Source organism: Alnus glutinosa, chromosome 5 (assembly GCF_958979055.1).
Source record: "Alnus glutinosa chromosome 5, dhAlnGlut1.1, whole genome shotgun sequence".
In the NCBI taxonomy this organism is placed as follows: domain Eukaryota; kingdom Viridiplantae; phylum Streptophyta; class Magnoliopsida; order Fagales; family Betulaceae; genus Alnus; species Alnus glutinosa.
Window position 1 is genome coordinate 4,206,214 of NC_084890.1, and position 14,950 is coordinate 4,221,163.

The 14,950-nt window shown below is 35.0% G+C and overlaps 1 protein-coding gene, 1 long non-coding RNA gene and 1 pseudogene across 5 annotated transcripts; 2 read left to right on the forward strand and 1 right to left on the reverse strand.

Moving 5' to 3' along the window:
* The first annotated feature begins 704 nt into the window (after positions 1 to 704).
* On the forward strand, positions 705 to 5,625 carry LOC133869400 (cysteine-rich receptor-like protein kinase 10). 4 transcript variants are annotated; one of them, XM_062306389.1, is made up of 7 exons: positions 705 to 1,583; positions 3,704 to 3,841; positions 3,918 to 4,015; positions 4,186 to 4,396; positions 4,625 to 4,862; positions 5,061 to 5,211; positions 5,312 to 5,625. In XM_062306389.1, exons 1-7 carry the CDS (start codon positions 779 to 781, stop codon positions 5,597 to 5,599), a joined length of 1,929 nt encoding a protein of 642 aa, XP_062162373.1. In that variant the 5' UTR covers positions 705 to 778; the 3' UTR covers positions 5,600 to 5,625. The 4 variants fall into 4 exon arrangements, with proteins under 4 accessions (XP_062162373.1, XP_062162377.1, XP_062162375.1 ...); XM_062306393.1 differs by having other exon boundaries at positions 5,144 to 5,211; positions 5,312 to 5,450; XM_062306391.1 differs by lacking the exon at positions 3,704 to 3,841.
* A 1,006-nt stretch (positions 5,626 to 6,631) lies between these two features.
* Positions 6,632 to 7,103, forward strand: LOC133868829 (photosystem II reaction center proteins PsbY, chloroplastic-like; annotated as a pseudogene).
* Positions 7,104 to 11,938: 4,835 nt separating this feature from the next.
* On the reverse strand, positions 11,939 to 13,929 carry LOC133869662 (uncharacterized). Its single transcript, XR_009900492.1, has 3 exons — positions 13,157 to 13,929; positions 12,946 to 13,060; positions 11,939 to 12,563 (listed from the first exon to the last, which is right to left on the reverse strand). It is a non-coding gene; the product is annotated as an uncharacterized LOC133869662 (long non-coding RNA).
* Between the last annotated feature and the right edge of the window lie 1,021 nt (positions 13,930 to 14,950).

Here is a 14,950-nt window from a genome sequence, read left to right on the forward strand (position 1 = left end):
AGTTATTGGAGAGAGTATTGAAAAGACACTCCCTCTACTTTTTTTTTTTTTTGCAGAACCCTCCACTTTCTTAGTGCTATAAGTTAGTTTCTTTCTTTTATTTTCGTTTTTTTCTTCTATAATATATTTAAAGAAAAAAAAAACTATAATATATACATAATATAGTACTTGACGTGGCTAATTGCAAATCGCATGACCGGCCAGTTAAGCAGGGGGTGTGTCAAATTTTAGACCGTTGACTAGCCATAAGGAAAGAATCAAAGTGGAGGTACGCTGATGAGGACTGATCCGACGGTAATAATAATTTAATGAAAAACACCTAACTTTCCCATTTCGGCCGTTACCATCCATCCATCCATGACTTTACTACTATACGTACTCTATTCCTTATTTTTTTCAACTCCGGCCACTGGAATCTTTTCCACCTTATTCTTCTTTTAATGCGGACATAGAAAACAAAATCATTTTAAATAAAAACAGATTAAGTTTATAAGCACGATGTTTTAAATTATTTTGTTTTTCTAAATTAAACTGAAAAAAGTGCTTAAAAAGCATCAGTTTGTTATATTCTAAAAGGAGGCTGCTGTTAAGAATAATTTTGAAAAATTAAATTCTGAAAATATTGTTTTTTTTTAAAAAAAAAAAAAAAAAAATTTATTTATATGAATTTAAGATGCAGTCTTTTTAATATAAGAACAAGGAAACAGGATTATTCATCTACTTAAACCTCCCAAAGGAAGAGCGACACTGCAAGAGGAATATTGTTCATCAAAATTAAATGGCCACGCCTTCCTTCCATGTCTCCATGACCCTTGTAATCCTTACCTTGCTCAGCCTGAACAAAGAAGTTAGCACTACAACTTACCAGATTGCTTATTCCTGTTCAAACACACTTACTTTCACTCCCAACAGCACCTACCAGTCCAATCTCTATCAACTCCTCTCTTTCCTTTCCACCAACGCCACACGTGAAGACGGTTTCTACAACACCACCGTTGGCCAAAACGCTTCGAACCTTGTCTATGGCCTCTTCCTATGCCGTGGCGACCTCACCACCCAAAACTGCCAAGAGTGTGTGGCCACTGCAACCCAAGATGTGATTAATCAGTGTCCGATAGAAAAGGAGGCCGTGATCTGGTACGAAGAGTGCATGATACGTTACTCAGACCAATCTTTCTTCTCCACCTTGAACACAATGCTTAAAATTTACGTTCCTAGTCGGAAAAATATTTCTGATCCAGATCAGTTTTACAAATTATTGATGTTGACAATGAATGAGTCGGTAAGCCAGGTTGCGAATGCCAGCACTGGTGCGAAAAAGTTTGCAACTAAAGAAGCTAATTTTATGGGGTCTCAAATACTCTACACCCTTGAGCAGTGCACGCCAGACATATCCAATTCTGATTGCATTATATGTATACGGGATGCGATATCAGTACTGCCGATATGTTGTAGTGGACTCCAAGGGGCAAGAGTTCTACTTCCTAGCTGTAGAATCAGGTATGAAATTTACCCGTTTTACCGAATGCTCAATGCAAGGACATCACCGCCTATGCCAGCAATTATTCCTCCTCCTCCTCCAGGTTCGTCAAAAAGATCGTTCGTTTTAATAGCTCTCTCTTACGTACAACTGAATCATAAACTACCTTGTGCATAAATGAAACACTCATGTTTGTTATACATAAGTATGCATCACTAAAATAAGGAAAGAAAGCTAGCTGGTTGGTTTTTTTTTTTTTTTTTCAAAATATCGAATCAATCAAGCTGTAAAATATCGGTAACGATCTAGAACTTGTACAAAGTGAAGGTCAAAACAATGGTGTAAGAACAAGTTCATAAACTCGATCTTTTGAGTTAAATTTAGTAAAAGATGAATCTCGAAATTATGAGGAGAATCCCAAAGGAAACATGAAATTAAGGATTGAGCACACATCAAGAACTCCATCCAATAGGGACAACTAGAAACGATTCAATATTTTAACAAAGAAAGATAATATATATATGATGAAGAGAATTCATTAGCAGATTACTTGCGGTTTATTCGTCCACTGCAAGCCAAATTAAGACGAATTTTAAAATTGTAAGGTCAGAAAGTGTCTCCTTAATAATTATTTTTTTTTATTATTTTTTTTATTTTAGGGAAAATTACACTTACCCATCTCAAACTAATACATCATTGTCAATGTTCTCTCAAGCTGTATATATATATATAAGTTTTTAAGAAAATGAAAAAAAAAAAAGCAGGCTTTTATTTTATTTTATTTTTTTTTCGTTTTCCTTATTATGTATTTTTGTATTTTTTTTTTATTTCTTTTTGTTTTCATTTGTTTTTTTTAGTTTTAGGTTTTTTTTTTTTTTTTGAATTTATAATGACATTTTGGTCTTATTAAAAGTACTTTATATAAGGTCGTCATTTCATCTTTTTGTTCGTTTTGGAGAGACATTGATATTTTTTTTGTAGTTTATGTAAGATATTAACACAATTGATAGTTTGAACGGGCATTAACAATTGGGTGATATATAGTTTGAGGTGTGTACTTTCTCTTAAGTAATGTTGCATTTAATTTTGGAAACACGTATAAGAGATAGTTTTTTTTTTTTTTTTTTCTTTAGCTAGTGTAACTTTTAAACTAAGTTCTATATACACAAAATAATAATAATAATAAAAATCCCTCTTGAAAAAGACCAAATGGCCAAATTTGTTTTTAAAGAAAAAAATAATAATTAAGATAGATTAGTACGTAATTTGCCGTACAAGAAAAAACCCGATTGAATTGAAATGATTTAGAACAAATGTGCCAGGGTTTTATAAAATTTGACCAGGTTTATGTATAAATAATCCAATTAGAGAACAACCCTATTTACAAAGGTGGCGTTTGGAAGAGTAAGTTGTTCGTTCGATCGTTGTTAGGGTTAGGGTTCCACTGATTTCTTCTAGTGGCCGTTTGGACACATACCAATCGAGCTAACAACCGAGCAACATTGCCTCTTTGCGATCTTCAGTTCGTTTGGATGAGTACCGATCGAGCCAACGATTGAGCAACACTGTATCTCCAATGAAATCTCCTCATTCGATCGTATAGTGAACGAATTTTCTGGCTGAGCAATACTGGAAGACTCAATTTTATGCATTGGAATAATTAATCTCGTTCGATCGAGTGTCCGAACAAGGCTTTCAACCAAGCAACACTGGAACTTTCATTAAATCTCTTGTCCGGACCCACAACAAACGAGCTAGCAACCGAACATTACTGGAACAGTGCTTGTGCCTCATGTTCGGTCAAGTCTCTGAACACATCTTCCAACCCAAAACACTGAAACTTTACTGAAAAATCTCGTCTGCACGACCATCGAACTAGCTAGCAAACGAAACGTACCCTGGTTCTTCAACAAAACTCACAATTTTAAAAACTAGCATAAGGACAGAACTCAGCCCATCAAATATTCCCGACACAAAAATGTTTTGAATACTGAATTTTCTAGTCAACATAATACCTAACAATTTCAACTTTATAGGGTACTGTTCTGCCCAGTAGCATATGGTTTTGACACAAGTCACACAACGAGTTAAACAAGATTGTCTATTAATTGTCTAGTATTTGATCAAAAAATTATTGTTATTATTACTTGGAAAGCATCATTAATTACAGACCATGCATCCCTTTATATATCTCATCAATGAAACCGAATATTGTTTATGCAGGGAAAAGATCAATCTTATTGCTCACAATTATTCCTATTGTTGCTCTGATTTCTGTCTCTGCGGTGCTCTTCATTATGATCTACTACTTCCTTTGTAGGAGAGCCAGAAAAGAGTACAATGCTATACATAAAGAAAATGGTACAAAATAAATAATTTGATCTCATACATTTAATTTTATAAATTCTGCTGATGCTATTGAATGCTACAACTGTAGGGTCCTTGCAATTTGATTTCGCTACAGTTGAAGCTGCCACTGCCAAGTTCTCAGATGATAACAAGCTAGGTGCCGGTGGATTTGGTGAGGTTTACAAGGTAAAGGGTTAACTTTTCATTATTTCTTAATTTACTCTTCTTCTTTTATTTTTATTTTTTGCGAGGATCCTACTCATTTAAGTTTAGCTAGTTTAGCTGAAGGTTATGATGCTGCATTTTTATCAATTCTAAGGTGTGGATTGGACTAATTAGTCAGAATACATTCTCAGGGTACACTCCCTAATAAACAAGAAGTAGCTGTGAAAAGGCTATCAAAAAGGTCTGGACAAGGTGAAGGAGAATTTAAAAATGAGATTGAATTGGTTGCCAAGCTTCATCACAAAAATCTTGTAAGACTATTGGGATTTTGCTTGGAAGGAGAAGAAAAGATACTTATTTACGAATTTGTGCCCAACAAAAGCCTTGACTACTTTCTATATGGTATGTCCCTTCTTGGCGTGAATATGTCTATTTTCCTTATATGCCAAATGAATGCAGGTTTAAGAATTCAACGATCGAGGATCTATCCGTTCAATAGATTAAATTTCCTTTCTATATTAGTCTTATGTTTTATATTTTTTTTCTTCGAAGTTAATGGTATTAGTTGTATACTTATTTTGCTTTTGTCTATTAATATAATCCGAATATTTAATTTTCATAAATTTGTAGACCCTCAAAGACAAGGACAACTAGATTGGTCAAAACGTTACAAAATTATTAAAGGGATTGCTCGAGGAATTCTTTATCTTCATGAGGATTCTCGACTAAGAATTATACATCGTGATCTTAAATCCAGCAATGTTTTGTTAGATGGGGATATGAATCCAAAAATATCAGATTTTGGCTTGGCGAAGCTTTTTGAAACTGATCAAACTCGTGGACATACTCGTAGGATTGCCGGCACACTGTAAGTTTCAAATATTGGCCTATTTCTTTAATTTAGATTAGAGAATTTATTTTGTCATCCTACTTCCACTTATCATCCAGCAGGAATGTGTGGAGTAATCTTAGATTTACCATGTTTGATCATTGCATTCTCAACATAAACAAGTTAGCATGTCTTATTAATTACTAACATTCCTGCATCAATGATACTGTTATGTAGTGGTTATATGCCTCCAGAATATGCCATACGCGGACAATTCTCTGTAAAGTCTGATGTGTATAGTTTTGGTGTCTTAATTCTAGAGATTTTAAGTGGCAACAAGATTAATTCTTTCTATCAATCAGATGGTGGTAGAAACCTTTTAAGCTATGTGAGTATGAACCAAGTATTCTTACTTTTGTTTTCCTTGATTCATTCATTTCCAACATCATCAGGTCCATTTGGGGACATTACTTAACCAATTGGTGCAGGCTTGGAAGCATTGGAGTGATGGAACGCCCTTAGAATTGTTGGATCTAACTTTGAGAGATTCTTATTCGGCAAAAGAATTCATGAAATGCCTCCAAATTGGCTTACTATGTGTTCAGGAGGATCCAGCTAGGAGGCCAACAATAGCATCCATAGTTCTTATGCTAAACAAATCACGTTCGGTTATTTTTCCATCACTTCAACAACCAGCATATTGTAGTGGAACACATCAAAACATGCCTTTAGAGTCTGTTAATGAAACACCGATGACTGATGTATCCCCCCGATAGTGTGAGAAGTAAGGACTTCACTAGAATTCGCATGTATTTGGATTGAGATTCCCTACACTTATACACTCATTAGTATGTCCAAATTTTATTGAAATTCAGACATCTTTAAAGAGGGAAGTTGTAACCCTTATTGGAATAACTTCCACTGTTTCAACTACGTACACAAGATAAGAAAAGAAATTAATCAAAATAAAGCTGCAGACCAAGTCCAAAAGAGTATCAGATAACATCATCTCCAAGTTCAAATTGTATCTTTGAATAGTACGTTACAACAAACTTATCAGAAGATTAGTTTCATTGATTTCAAATTCAAAAGATAATTAAGTGTATATCATGTACATGTCATTATGACCACAAGTATCGTCACAATATCCTCAATGAGGCATTAATTACGTATACAAACGATATCTATATTTTAATATATGGTATATATCAGAGATTTAAGACAAAATGTCATTTTTTTCTTTTGCATACTTCCTTTCTTTGCCAATATGTCTATTGACGATGGAAATAATGTGCAAACTTAAAATCAAAAAAGCTTACAAACATTAAATTTGAAGAGACACATTTTACGAGATGCCGAAGCTTTAATTGAAACATCAGAGATGATAGCTAGGAGCAAAACCTCAATTAGTGAAAAGGTAGGCTTGATTGATTGCCTTGACTAAGGGATCACCTTCCAAATGCAAAGAGTTTCCAAAAAGGGGGGGGGGTGAGAGGGTTTCATTATTTTAATTTTTAGTTTTTAGTTTTTTTTAGAATTTTTTATTTTTATATTTATTAAGAGTATTTTTGTTATTAGAGAATATTGTCAATTGGTTGTTAATTAGTTCGACGAAGGCATGTGAACTTTTTCTTTAATTATTTATTATTCTTAAGAATATTTACAGCTTTTACTACAACTTTGTAAGAATTAACGTAACAGTTCTAATGAATGTCACTGGCATTATATATATGAACAATAAATTTAATTATTTAATTAATAACGAAAAAACGAAGTATCAATTACGGCAACTGCATGCGAACCAATAGATGAGCTTCACGTGGCATCAAGCCAAAGGCGGTGATAACCGTGGCCTGGCTCGATCTGTTGCTTCCCCTTATTCCAGCCTTAGCTTGGGTGCTCTTCAATATCCTCCAGCTAGCCAGCTCTGATCGAACCAAATCAACCGCATGCGTAGCACCAAGGGGCTCATCATCGGGCTTGGGCTCGGTGGGTACGTTGGCTGCATCCGGATTCATGTACGTCAACGCCCCATGCATAAGCTAGTGAGCTTGCCATGATTGCCGATGCTTCTGGGAGCGACAACAGGGGACAGTTTCTTCTCATCGTTGTTACTCCGGCCTTTCTTTGGGTCACCTACAATATTCTACAACCGGCCTTGAACCAGATCAACAAGATGAGGTCCGGGTGATTTATATAATAATTTTGTGGGGCTAAAAGGCACAAAGTAACGACTTGTAATCGTTCGTTATGTTAATGAACTTTTTTCTTTTTGTTTGCTCACCCTTTTTATTTTTTTTTATTTTTTTTGTTATTCGGATGGTTTGAAATTATATCAGTGAATCCAATGCTTATATAGCCCGGCCATAAGTATCTTAGCATTAAATTTCTATTGTTTTTAGTACAATTATTTAGTTTTTACGTGGATTGTTTGAGTGAAAGAGTTTTCTAATTTCTCTAATTCTTTTATTAACAACAAGATGATCTTTAACAATATAAATAGAATACAATAGCAGGATATCTCTTTTTTTTTTTTTTTTTTTTAGAGAACCATGAGAACCAGAGTACTAGGGTTGAAAATGCTGGCGGATAATAATCGTCCTTATTCGCTATCCGCACTTAACCGCTATTTGCTAGCCGCACATGCGAATGCGATTACCAGTTTTAGAGAATGCGGATGCGGTTAATTTATATATATATATATATATATATATATAAAATTAAATTTACCAAAACAAAGTAGTTTTGGATTTGGTAAGTTTAGAGAGTAATGCTAGAAATTCCTCATATATCACTTGTGTGTCCCTTAAAAAATGATGTGGCTTTTAAAATCACTATTGGGCTTATGATTGATCACTATTGAATTTTGATCACTGTTGAATTTTTATCAAATGGTAATTTTAAAAGCCACCTCATTTTTAGAGTGACATATGAGAGACTTCTAGAATTACTCAAGTTTAGGACATTTAAGTTATGTTAGGTTTTTTTTTTTTTCCACTATTATCTCAAAGTCATGAGTAATGCTAGAAGTCTCTCTTGTATCACTTTTGTTTCCCTCCAAAAATGAGGTGCCTTGTATGTAAAATCATCATTGGACTTATGATTGATCACTATTAAATTTTGATCAAATGATGATTTTAAAAGCCATCTCATTTTTAGAGGGATACAAGAGTGACATATGAGAGATTTATAGAATTACTCAAAAGTCATACCTCATTACATTTATATTTTTTCTCTTCTTTTCTTTTCTTTGGTAATCCAAATCTCAATTACTCTATGAGACAATGACCCTCTATGACTAATAACTGCGAATTGTGTAACAAGTTAAATATTAATTTATTTAAGCTTGCATATAGTAATAACATCATTATTTAATCTTGCATATAGATTTAGATAGTAATCCAAAGCGCTCATTACCTCATATGCGAATAACGGATAATAACCGTATTTAATAATCGTGTGGATGAGGATAGTTGTAACGACCCACCCCAACCTCACAATATTGTCCGTTTTTTGTTCTTCCGAATCAGACTTTTCAAGAGATCACCCATCTTAGTACTATTATTGTAAAAGTACGCTTAACTATGGAGTTCTGATAGGTTCATAGCCATCACGACTTTAAAACGCGTTGTGTCAAGAATGATGTAAATATACATATAAGCACGTACATATCCATTCCCATACCAAGGTAATGTGGAATGTAACAATCACCCCCTCTTGGGATCCTGCGTCCCTACTGAGGACCCTCATGGGATCACTCATATTTTTGGTGTCTTAGCGAGTGCCCGTTGGTGACCCTCATAAGCTTGTGCACGCTCCCTCATCTCAGGTTGGGCAATAGCTCTAATACTATTTGTAATGACCTACCCCAACGACACAATATTGTCTGCTTTTGGCTCTCCCGAATCAGACTTCCCAAGAGGTCACCCATCATGTTACTAATATCGTAGAAGCGCGCTTAACTGCGGAGTTTTAATAGGTTCATGGCCATTACGGCTTTAAAACGCGTTGTTTCAAGAATGATGCGAATATACATAAAAGCGCATACTCATTCCCATATTAAGGCGATGTGGAACGTCACAATAATAATCATATAATGTGGATGTGGATATCTAAAAGTGATAATTGCATTTTGCAGATATAGATGTGAATATTGCTAATAACCGAACACTACCAAAAAAAAAAAGGTTTTTTTGACGTGTCTACAGCAATTCACTTTTTGCCACGTCACTAAATAGTGACGTGCTAAATAGTGCTACGTCAATAAAAACTTTAATGACTTGTCGAATTTGCAATGCCACTAATTAGTGACGTGGCAAATTAGTAAAACCCACATGAAGGAAGGTGTGAATCCAACAAATCTAACAGTTGATTTTTAAAAAGATGAATGAGATAATACAAAATAGCAAGTCTCCTATATATAAATGAGATATGTTAGCTGCACATGCAACAATTTTGCACAACAATGCTGATGTGTTTAGCATTTTTATTTTTTTATTTTTATTTTTCAAACATGTTTATTGCTACCCTTGAAATATTAAAGTAAAAAGTTTTGATAATGAAGCTATCGTTCCAAATGAGATGAAACCAGTTGAAGAGATGATAAAAGGGAAGGGGCCATAAAAATTTATTGCTATGGCCAATAGGCAAAAACCTTATAATTTTTTTATGATTTAATTATAAAACAGCACCCGAAGGTTCGCATATGCTTGCATCTTCAACTGGTAGGGACGAGGATGATACGCTTCATGATTAGGTGCTTAATGATGTTTCATTTAGTATATTTTATTTTTATTTTCTTTTATTTTTTTTCTTAAGAGTTGAGGGAGGCCAGGGCCCCTATCGACCTTCCCATGCCTCCGTCATTGGGCTTAAATAGCATTATAGTTTTGCACTTATTCTAACATAAGTGTCATTTTTTATTTTTTCCATTTCTTTTTCAGCCATCTCTTTTTTTTATTCTTTTTAACAAAAAAGAAAACAAAAATTAAATTTGTAAGACCCACATGAGTGAGAAGGTGTGGATATATCCATGAAATCTAACAGTTAATTTTTAGAGAAATGCTAGGTTGTACACTCTCATCCTACTCCTATCCTATTATTGTCTACGTCGACAAATAATATTGTTAAAAGAGAAATGCTTGGTTGTACACTCTTATCCCACTCCTATCCTACCTTTGTCTACGTGGACCAATAATGTTGTTAAAAAAATAGGGTCCCACTATACTCTCTCTACTATCTCTCACATTATTGGTCCAAGTACACAAGGGTGGGATAGGAGTGGGATGAGAGTGTACAACCAAGCATTTCTCTTGTTAAAAAAATCAAGGTCCTACTACACTCTTTTTACTATCTCTCACATTATTGGTCCACGTAGACAAAAGTGGGATGGAAGTGTACAACGACCAAACATTTCTCTAATTTTTAAAAATATGGATGAGAAGTTATTCTGGAGTTTATTGAAATAGGAAATGAAAATGTAGTTTGATTTCTTAAATTTAAAGAGAATCAAAAGAAAGTTTTTATTAATTAATGCTCTAATACAAACACTTTAAAATTATATCTTATTATTATTATTTTTTGACATGTCCACACAAGAGGAGAAGGGGGGATTCGAACTAGTGACCTCCGTTTCATGAAGCGTGGTCCCCAACCAATTGAACTACCTTTAAAAACTAGGGTTAAGTACTCATATAGTCCCTGAATTTTGGAAACTTTATTTTTTAGTCCCTGAGTTTCAATTTGCATCACAGATGATACCTCAGTTTTGGGAAATGACCGAATAAGTACCTCAGTTAACTTCTCCGTCCAAAAACTAACGGACCGCCACATGTCAACCTCAAAGGTTGACACGTGGCACTATATAAAAAAAATTAAAAATCTTTAAAAATTAAAAATCTTTAAAAATGAATTAAAAAATAATAATATTAAAAAAAATTAAAAAACAAAAAAAACAAGGGGTGGCTGAGCCACCCCCTTGGCCGGTCTAGGGTGGCCGAACCACCCCATGGGGGATGGTTCGGCCACCCCCAAGAGCCAAAACCGATCTTGAATTTTTTTTTTATTTGTCATGGTTGCCAAGGGGGGTGGCAGCCACCCCTTGTTTTTTTTTTTTTGTTTTTTCAAATTTTTTTTTTAATATTATTATTTTTAATTCATTTTTAAAGATTTTTAATTTTTAATTTTTTTTATATAGTGCCACGTGTCAACGTCTGAGGTTGACACGTGGCGGTCCGTTAGTTTTTGGACAGAGAAGTTAACCGAGTTACTTATTCGGTCATTTCCCAAAACTGAGGTATCATCTGTGATGAAAATTGAAACTTAGGAACTAAAAAATAAAGTTCCCAAAATTCAGGAACTAAAAATGTGTTTAACCCTAAAAACTATTACATCTTATTTTTGCTTAGAGCACCAGCAACTTCTATAAATCTTACAAAAGAATGATAAGGCCAGGGTTAAATACAAATTGGCAACTCGTCTTCCTTAAAAGGAATCCTATTTTATTTAATAAATTAGTTCCGAATCATCCCAATGATGTAAGAAAAGCATATATATATTAACACACAGGAGAGTTCAGCCTATCGATTGCCTTTAATTCTCCTTATTTTCCAAAAGCCAACTATATTATATACTTGACGTGGCTAATTGGAAATCGCATGACCAGTTAAGCGGGGGTGTGTCAAATTTTAGACCGTTGACTGGCTATAAGGAAAGAATCAAAGTGGAGGTACGCTGATGACTACTGATCAGACGGTAATAATAATTTAATGAAAAACACCAACTTTCCCATTCGGCCGTTACCATCCATCCATCCATGACTTTACTACTCTATTCCTTATTTTTTTCAACTCCGGCCGCTGGAATCTTTTCCACCTTATTCTTCTTTTAATGCGGACATACAAAACAAAATCATATTAAAGAAAAAAAAAAAAAATTAAGTTTATAAGCATGATGTTTTAAATTGTTTGTTTTTCTAAATTAATCTGAAAAAAGTGCTTAAAAAGCATCAGTTTGTTATATTCTAAAAGGAAGCTGCTGTTAAGAATAATTTTGAAAAATTAAATTCTGAAAATATTGTTGGCAAGGCATTTATTTATATGAAATTTTTTTTTTTTTTGGAACAAATAGAATTATGCCATCATATATTACTGAATAAAGTCTCGGGGCAAGGACAAAAACAAGAGGTTCAAGACCCCCAATACCCTAAACCAGATAAATCTGACTTGAAACAGCAACCTGAACAATACAAAATCGTTATAGGGACAACAATGAGCCACTCTTTACATTTAAAGCACAACTCACAAATAGAAGAGGGCAGATCTAGCACCTAGGCCAACAAACAGTCTAGTAACTTTTAAGCATCACAAAGGCAAACTGTAAAAAAAACACTAAAAAACGAAATAAAACACCCTAAACCAGAAGCACAAATCGGGATCGGCATCGGGTGGCGCCGTCGCCGGCGACGGCGTGTGTACCACATGCGCCGCCACCGGAGACCTCCTCAACAACAGAAATCCGCCAGAAGATCTCGGATCCACCGAAAAACCCCCAACCTCGCCTTGGAAGACAAGCTGTGACCCACACGCGCCGGTTCAGGGAGAGACTTCCCTGGCGCGTGTAGGCCACACGCCGAGCGTGAAGGACCGACACTGCCGTGGCTGGAGGCTGCTAGACCTGAAGAAGCCGGCGACCACTGTGGTGAGGCGCGTGTCTTGGAAGAACCCGCTAAAGTGGGCAGATCTGATACCAAAGAATTAAACCCAAACAAAGACAATCAAGTCAGAAACTCCGCTGGAAAAAACACACCAGAGAGTCGCTTCCCAACCCAAATCCCGTTTTAGTCTTCTGTCGGGAAACAACAATCATTACCAGATCTAACCCGGGGAACAAAAAACTCAAAAATCCTAATGGTTGGAGGAAAACAAACACTTCACTGGCACTAGCCAGGGAGGAACAAAAGACCATCTCCAGCCTAAAAGGGCAAGGAGGGGGGGAAAAACAGCATCGAGGGAGGGAGGCGTGGAAACCCCCCCAAGGAACGTAACAAAACTCTCTTATATGAATTTAAGATACAGTTTTTTTAATATGAGAACAAGGAAACAGGATTATTCATCTGCTTTACCTCCCAAAGGAAGAGCAACAGTACTGCAAGAGACATATATAGTTCATCAAAATGGCCACGCCTAACGCCTTCCTTCCATGTCTCCATGACCCTTGTAGTCCTTACCTTGCTCAGCCTGAACAAAGAATTGAAGCTAGCACTTCAACTTACCAGACTTCTTATTCCTGTTCAAACACCCATACTTAATACTTTCACTCCAAACAGCACCTACCAGTTCAATCTCTACCAACTCCTCTCTTTCCTTTCCACCAACGCCACGTACACCTGAAGATGGTTTCTATAACACCACCGTTGGCCATAACGCTTCGCACCCTGTTTACGGCCTCTTCCTCTGCCGTGACGACCTCACCACCCAAGACTGCCAGGAGTGCGTGGTCATTGCAATCCAAGATGTGATTAATTTGTGTCCGATGGAAAAAGAGGCCGTGCTTTGGTACGAGGAGTGCATGATACGTTATTCAGACCAATCATTCTTCTCCATCATGAACACGAAGCCTAAATTTTTTAATCCAAGTAGCAAAATATTTCTGATCCAGCTCGCTTTAACAAGTTATTGATGGCGACAATGAACCACTCGGCAAGACAGGTTGCGAATGTTGTCAACAGTACAAAGAAGTTCGCAAATTTTACGGGGTCTCAAATATTGTACACCCTTGAGCAGTGTACGCCCGACATATCCAGCTCTGATTGCATTGCGTGTATTCAGGAAGCGATAGCCGATCTGGCAAAATGTTGTAGTGGACTCAAAGGGGCAACAGTCCTATTTCCTAGTTGTAGAATCAGGTATGACATTTACCAGTTTTACCGAATGCTTAATTCAGCGACACCACAGCCTATGCCAGCAATTCTTCCTCCTCCGCCTCCAGGTTTGTCAAAGAGAGTTCGTTTTTTTTTTTTTTTTTCTTTTCTTTTCGATCTTTTCTTCTTCTTCTTCTTCTTCTTCTTCTTCCTTTTTTAAGGAAACATCAAGAAGTCCATCCAATAGAGAGATAGAAACGATTCATTAATTTAACAAAGAAAGACAATATATATGATGAAGAGAATTCATTAACAAACAGACTACCTGCGGTTTAGTCGTCGACTGCAAGCTTTGTTAAGACGAATTTTAAAGTTGTGCGGTCAGAAAGTCTCACCTTAATAAGATTTTTTTTTTTTTTTTAAGTACAGCAATAAGTCTTAGGGAAAAATACACGTACCCATGTCAAACTACCGCCTCATTGTTAATGTCCTCTCAAACTATCAATTGTGTTAATATCCTCCTTAAACTATAAAAAAAATGTCAATGTTTCCCGATGCCAAAAATTCACTTTATAAAATTATAAAATTCTTAAAATATAGACAAAAATAATTATTTATATAGATAAGTTTAAAAAAAAAAAAAAAAACTGGTTTTCTTTTTTTTTTTTTTATTTTTTTCATTCTTTGTTTTGTTTCTATTTTTACTTTTTTTAATTTCTCTTTGTTTTCATTTGCTTTTTTTTAGTTTTAGTTTCTTTTTTCTAATTTATAATGGCATTTTTGTCTTATTAAAAAAACTTTAAGGTCATTTCGTCTTTTGGTTGGTTTTGTAGTGGACATTGACATTTTTTAGTAGTTTACGGAGGAGATTGACATAATTGGCAGTTTGGACGCACATTAACAATTGGGTGATAGTTTGATGTGTAAATGTGTAATTTCTCTTAAGTATTAATACAACTATGTTACATTTAATTTTGGAAATGCGTATATGAGATAATATATTTTTTTTCTTTACCTAGTGTAACTTTTTAATTAAGTTCTATATATTAAAACAAAAAAAGAAAAAGAAAAAACTTTTCTCTCATTAAAAAGACCAAAATGCCGAACTTATTTTAAAAGAAAAAATAATAATTAAGATAGATTAGTAATTTGACGTACATAAAAGAACCCGATTATTTTGACAACCCAATTGAATTGAAATGGTTTAGAACAAACGTGCCCGGGTTTTATCAAATTTGACCAAGTTTTGTGTATAAATAATGCAATC

Coding starts and splice junctions, on each gene's coding strand:
- LOC133869400 (XM_062306389.1), top strand. CDS start 779: ATGGCCACGCCTTCCTTCCATGTCTCCATGACCCTTGTAATCCTTACC. Junction 1,584..3,703: donor TATTCCTCCTCCTCCTCCAG/GTTCGTCAAAAA, acceptor TTGTTTATGCAG/GGAAAAGATCAATCTTATTG. Junction 4,863..5,060: donor CGTAGGATTGCCGGCACACT/GTAAGTTTCAAA, acceptor ACTGTTATGTAG/TGGTTATATGCCTCCAGAAT.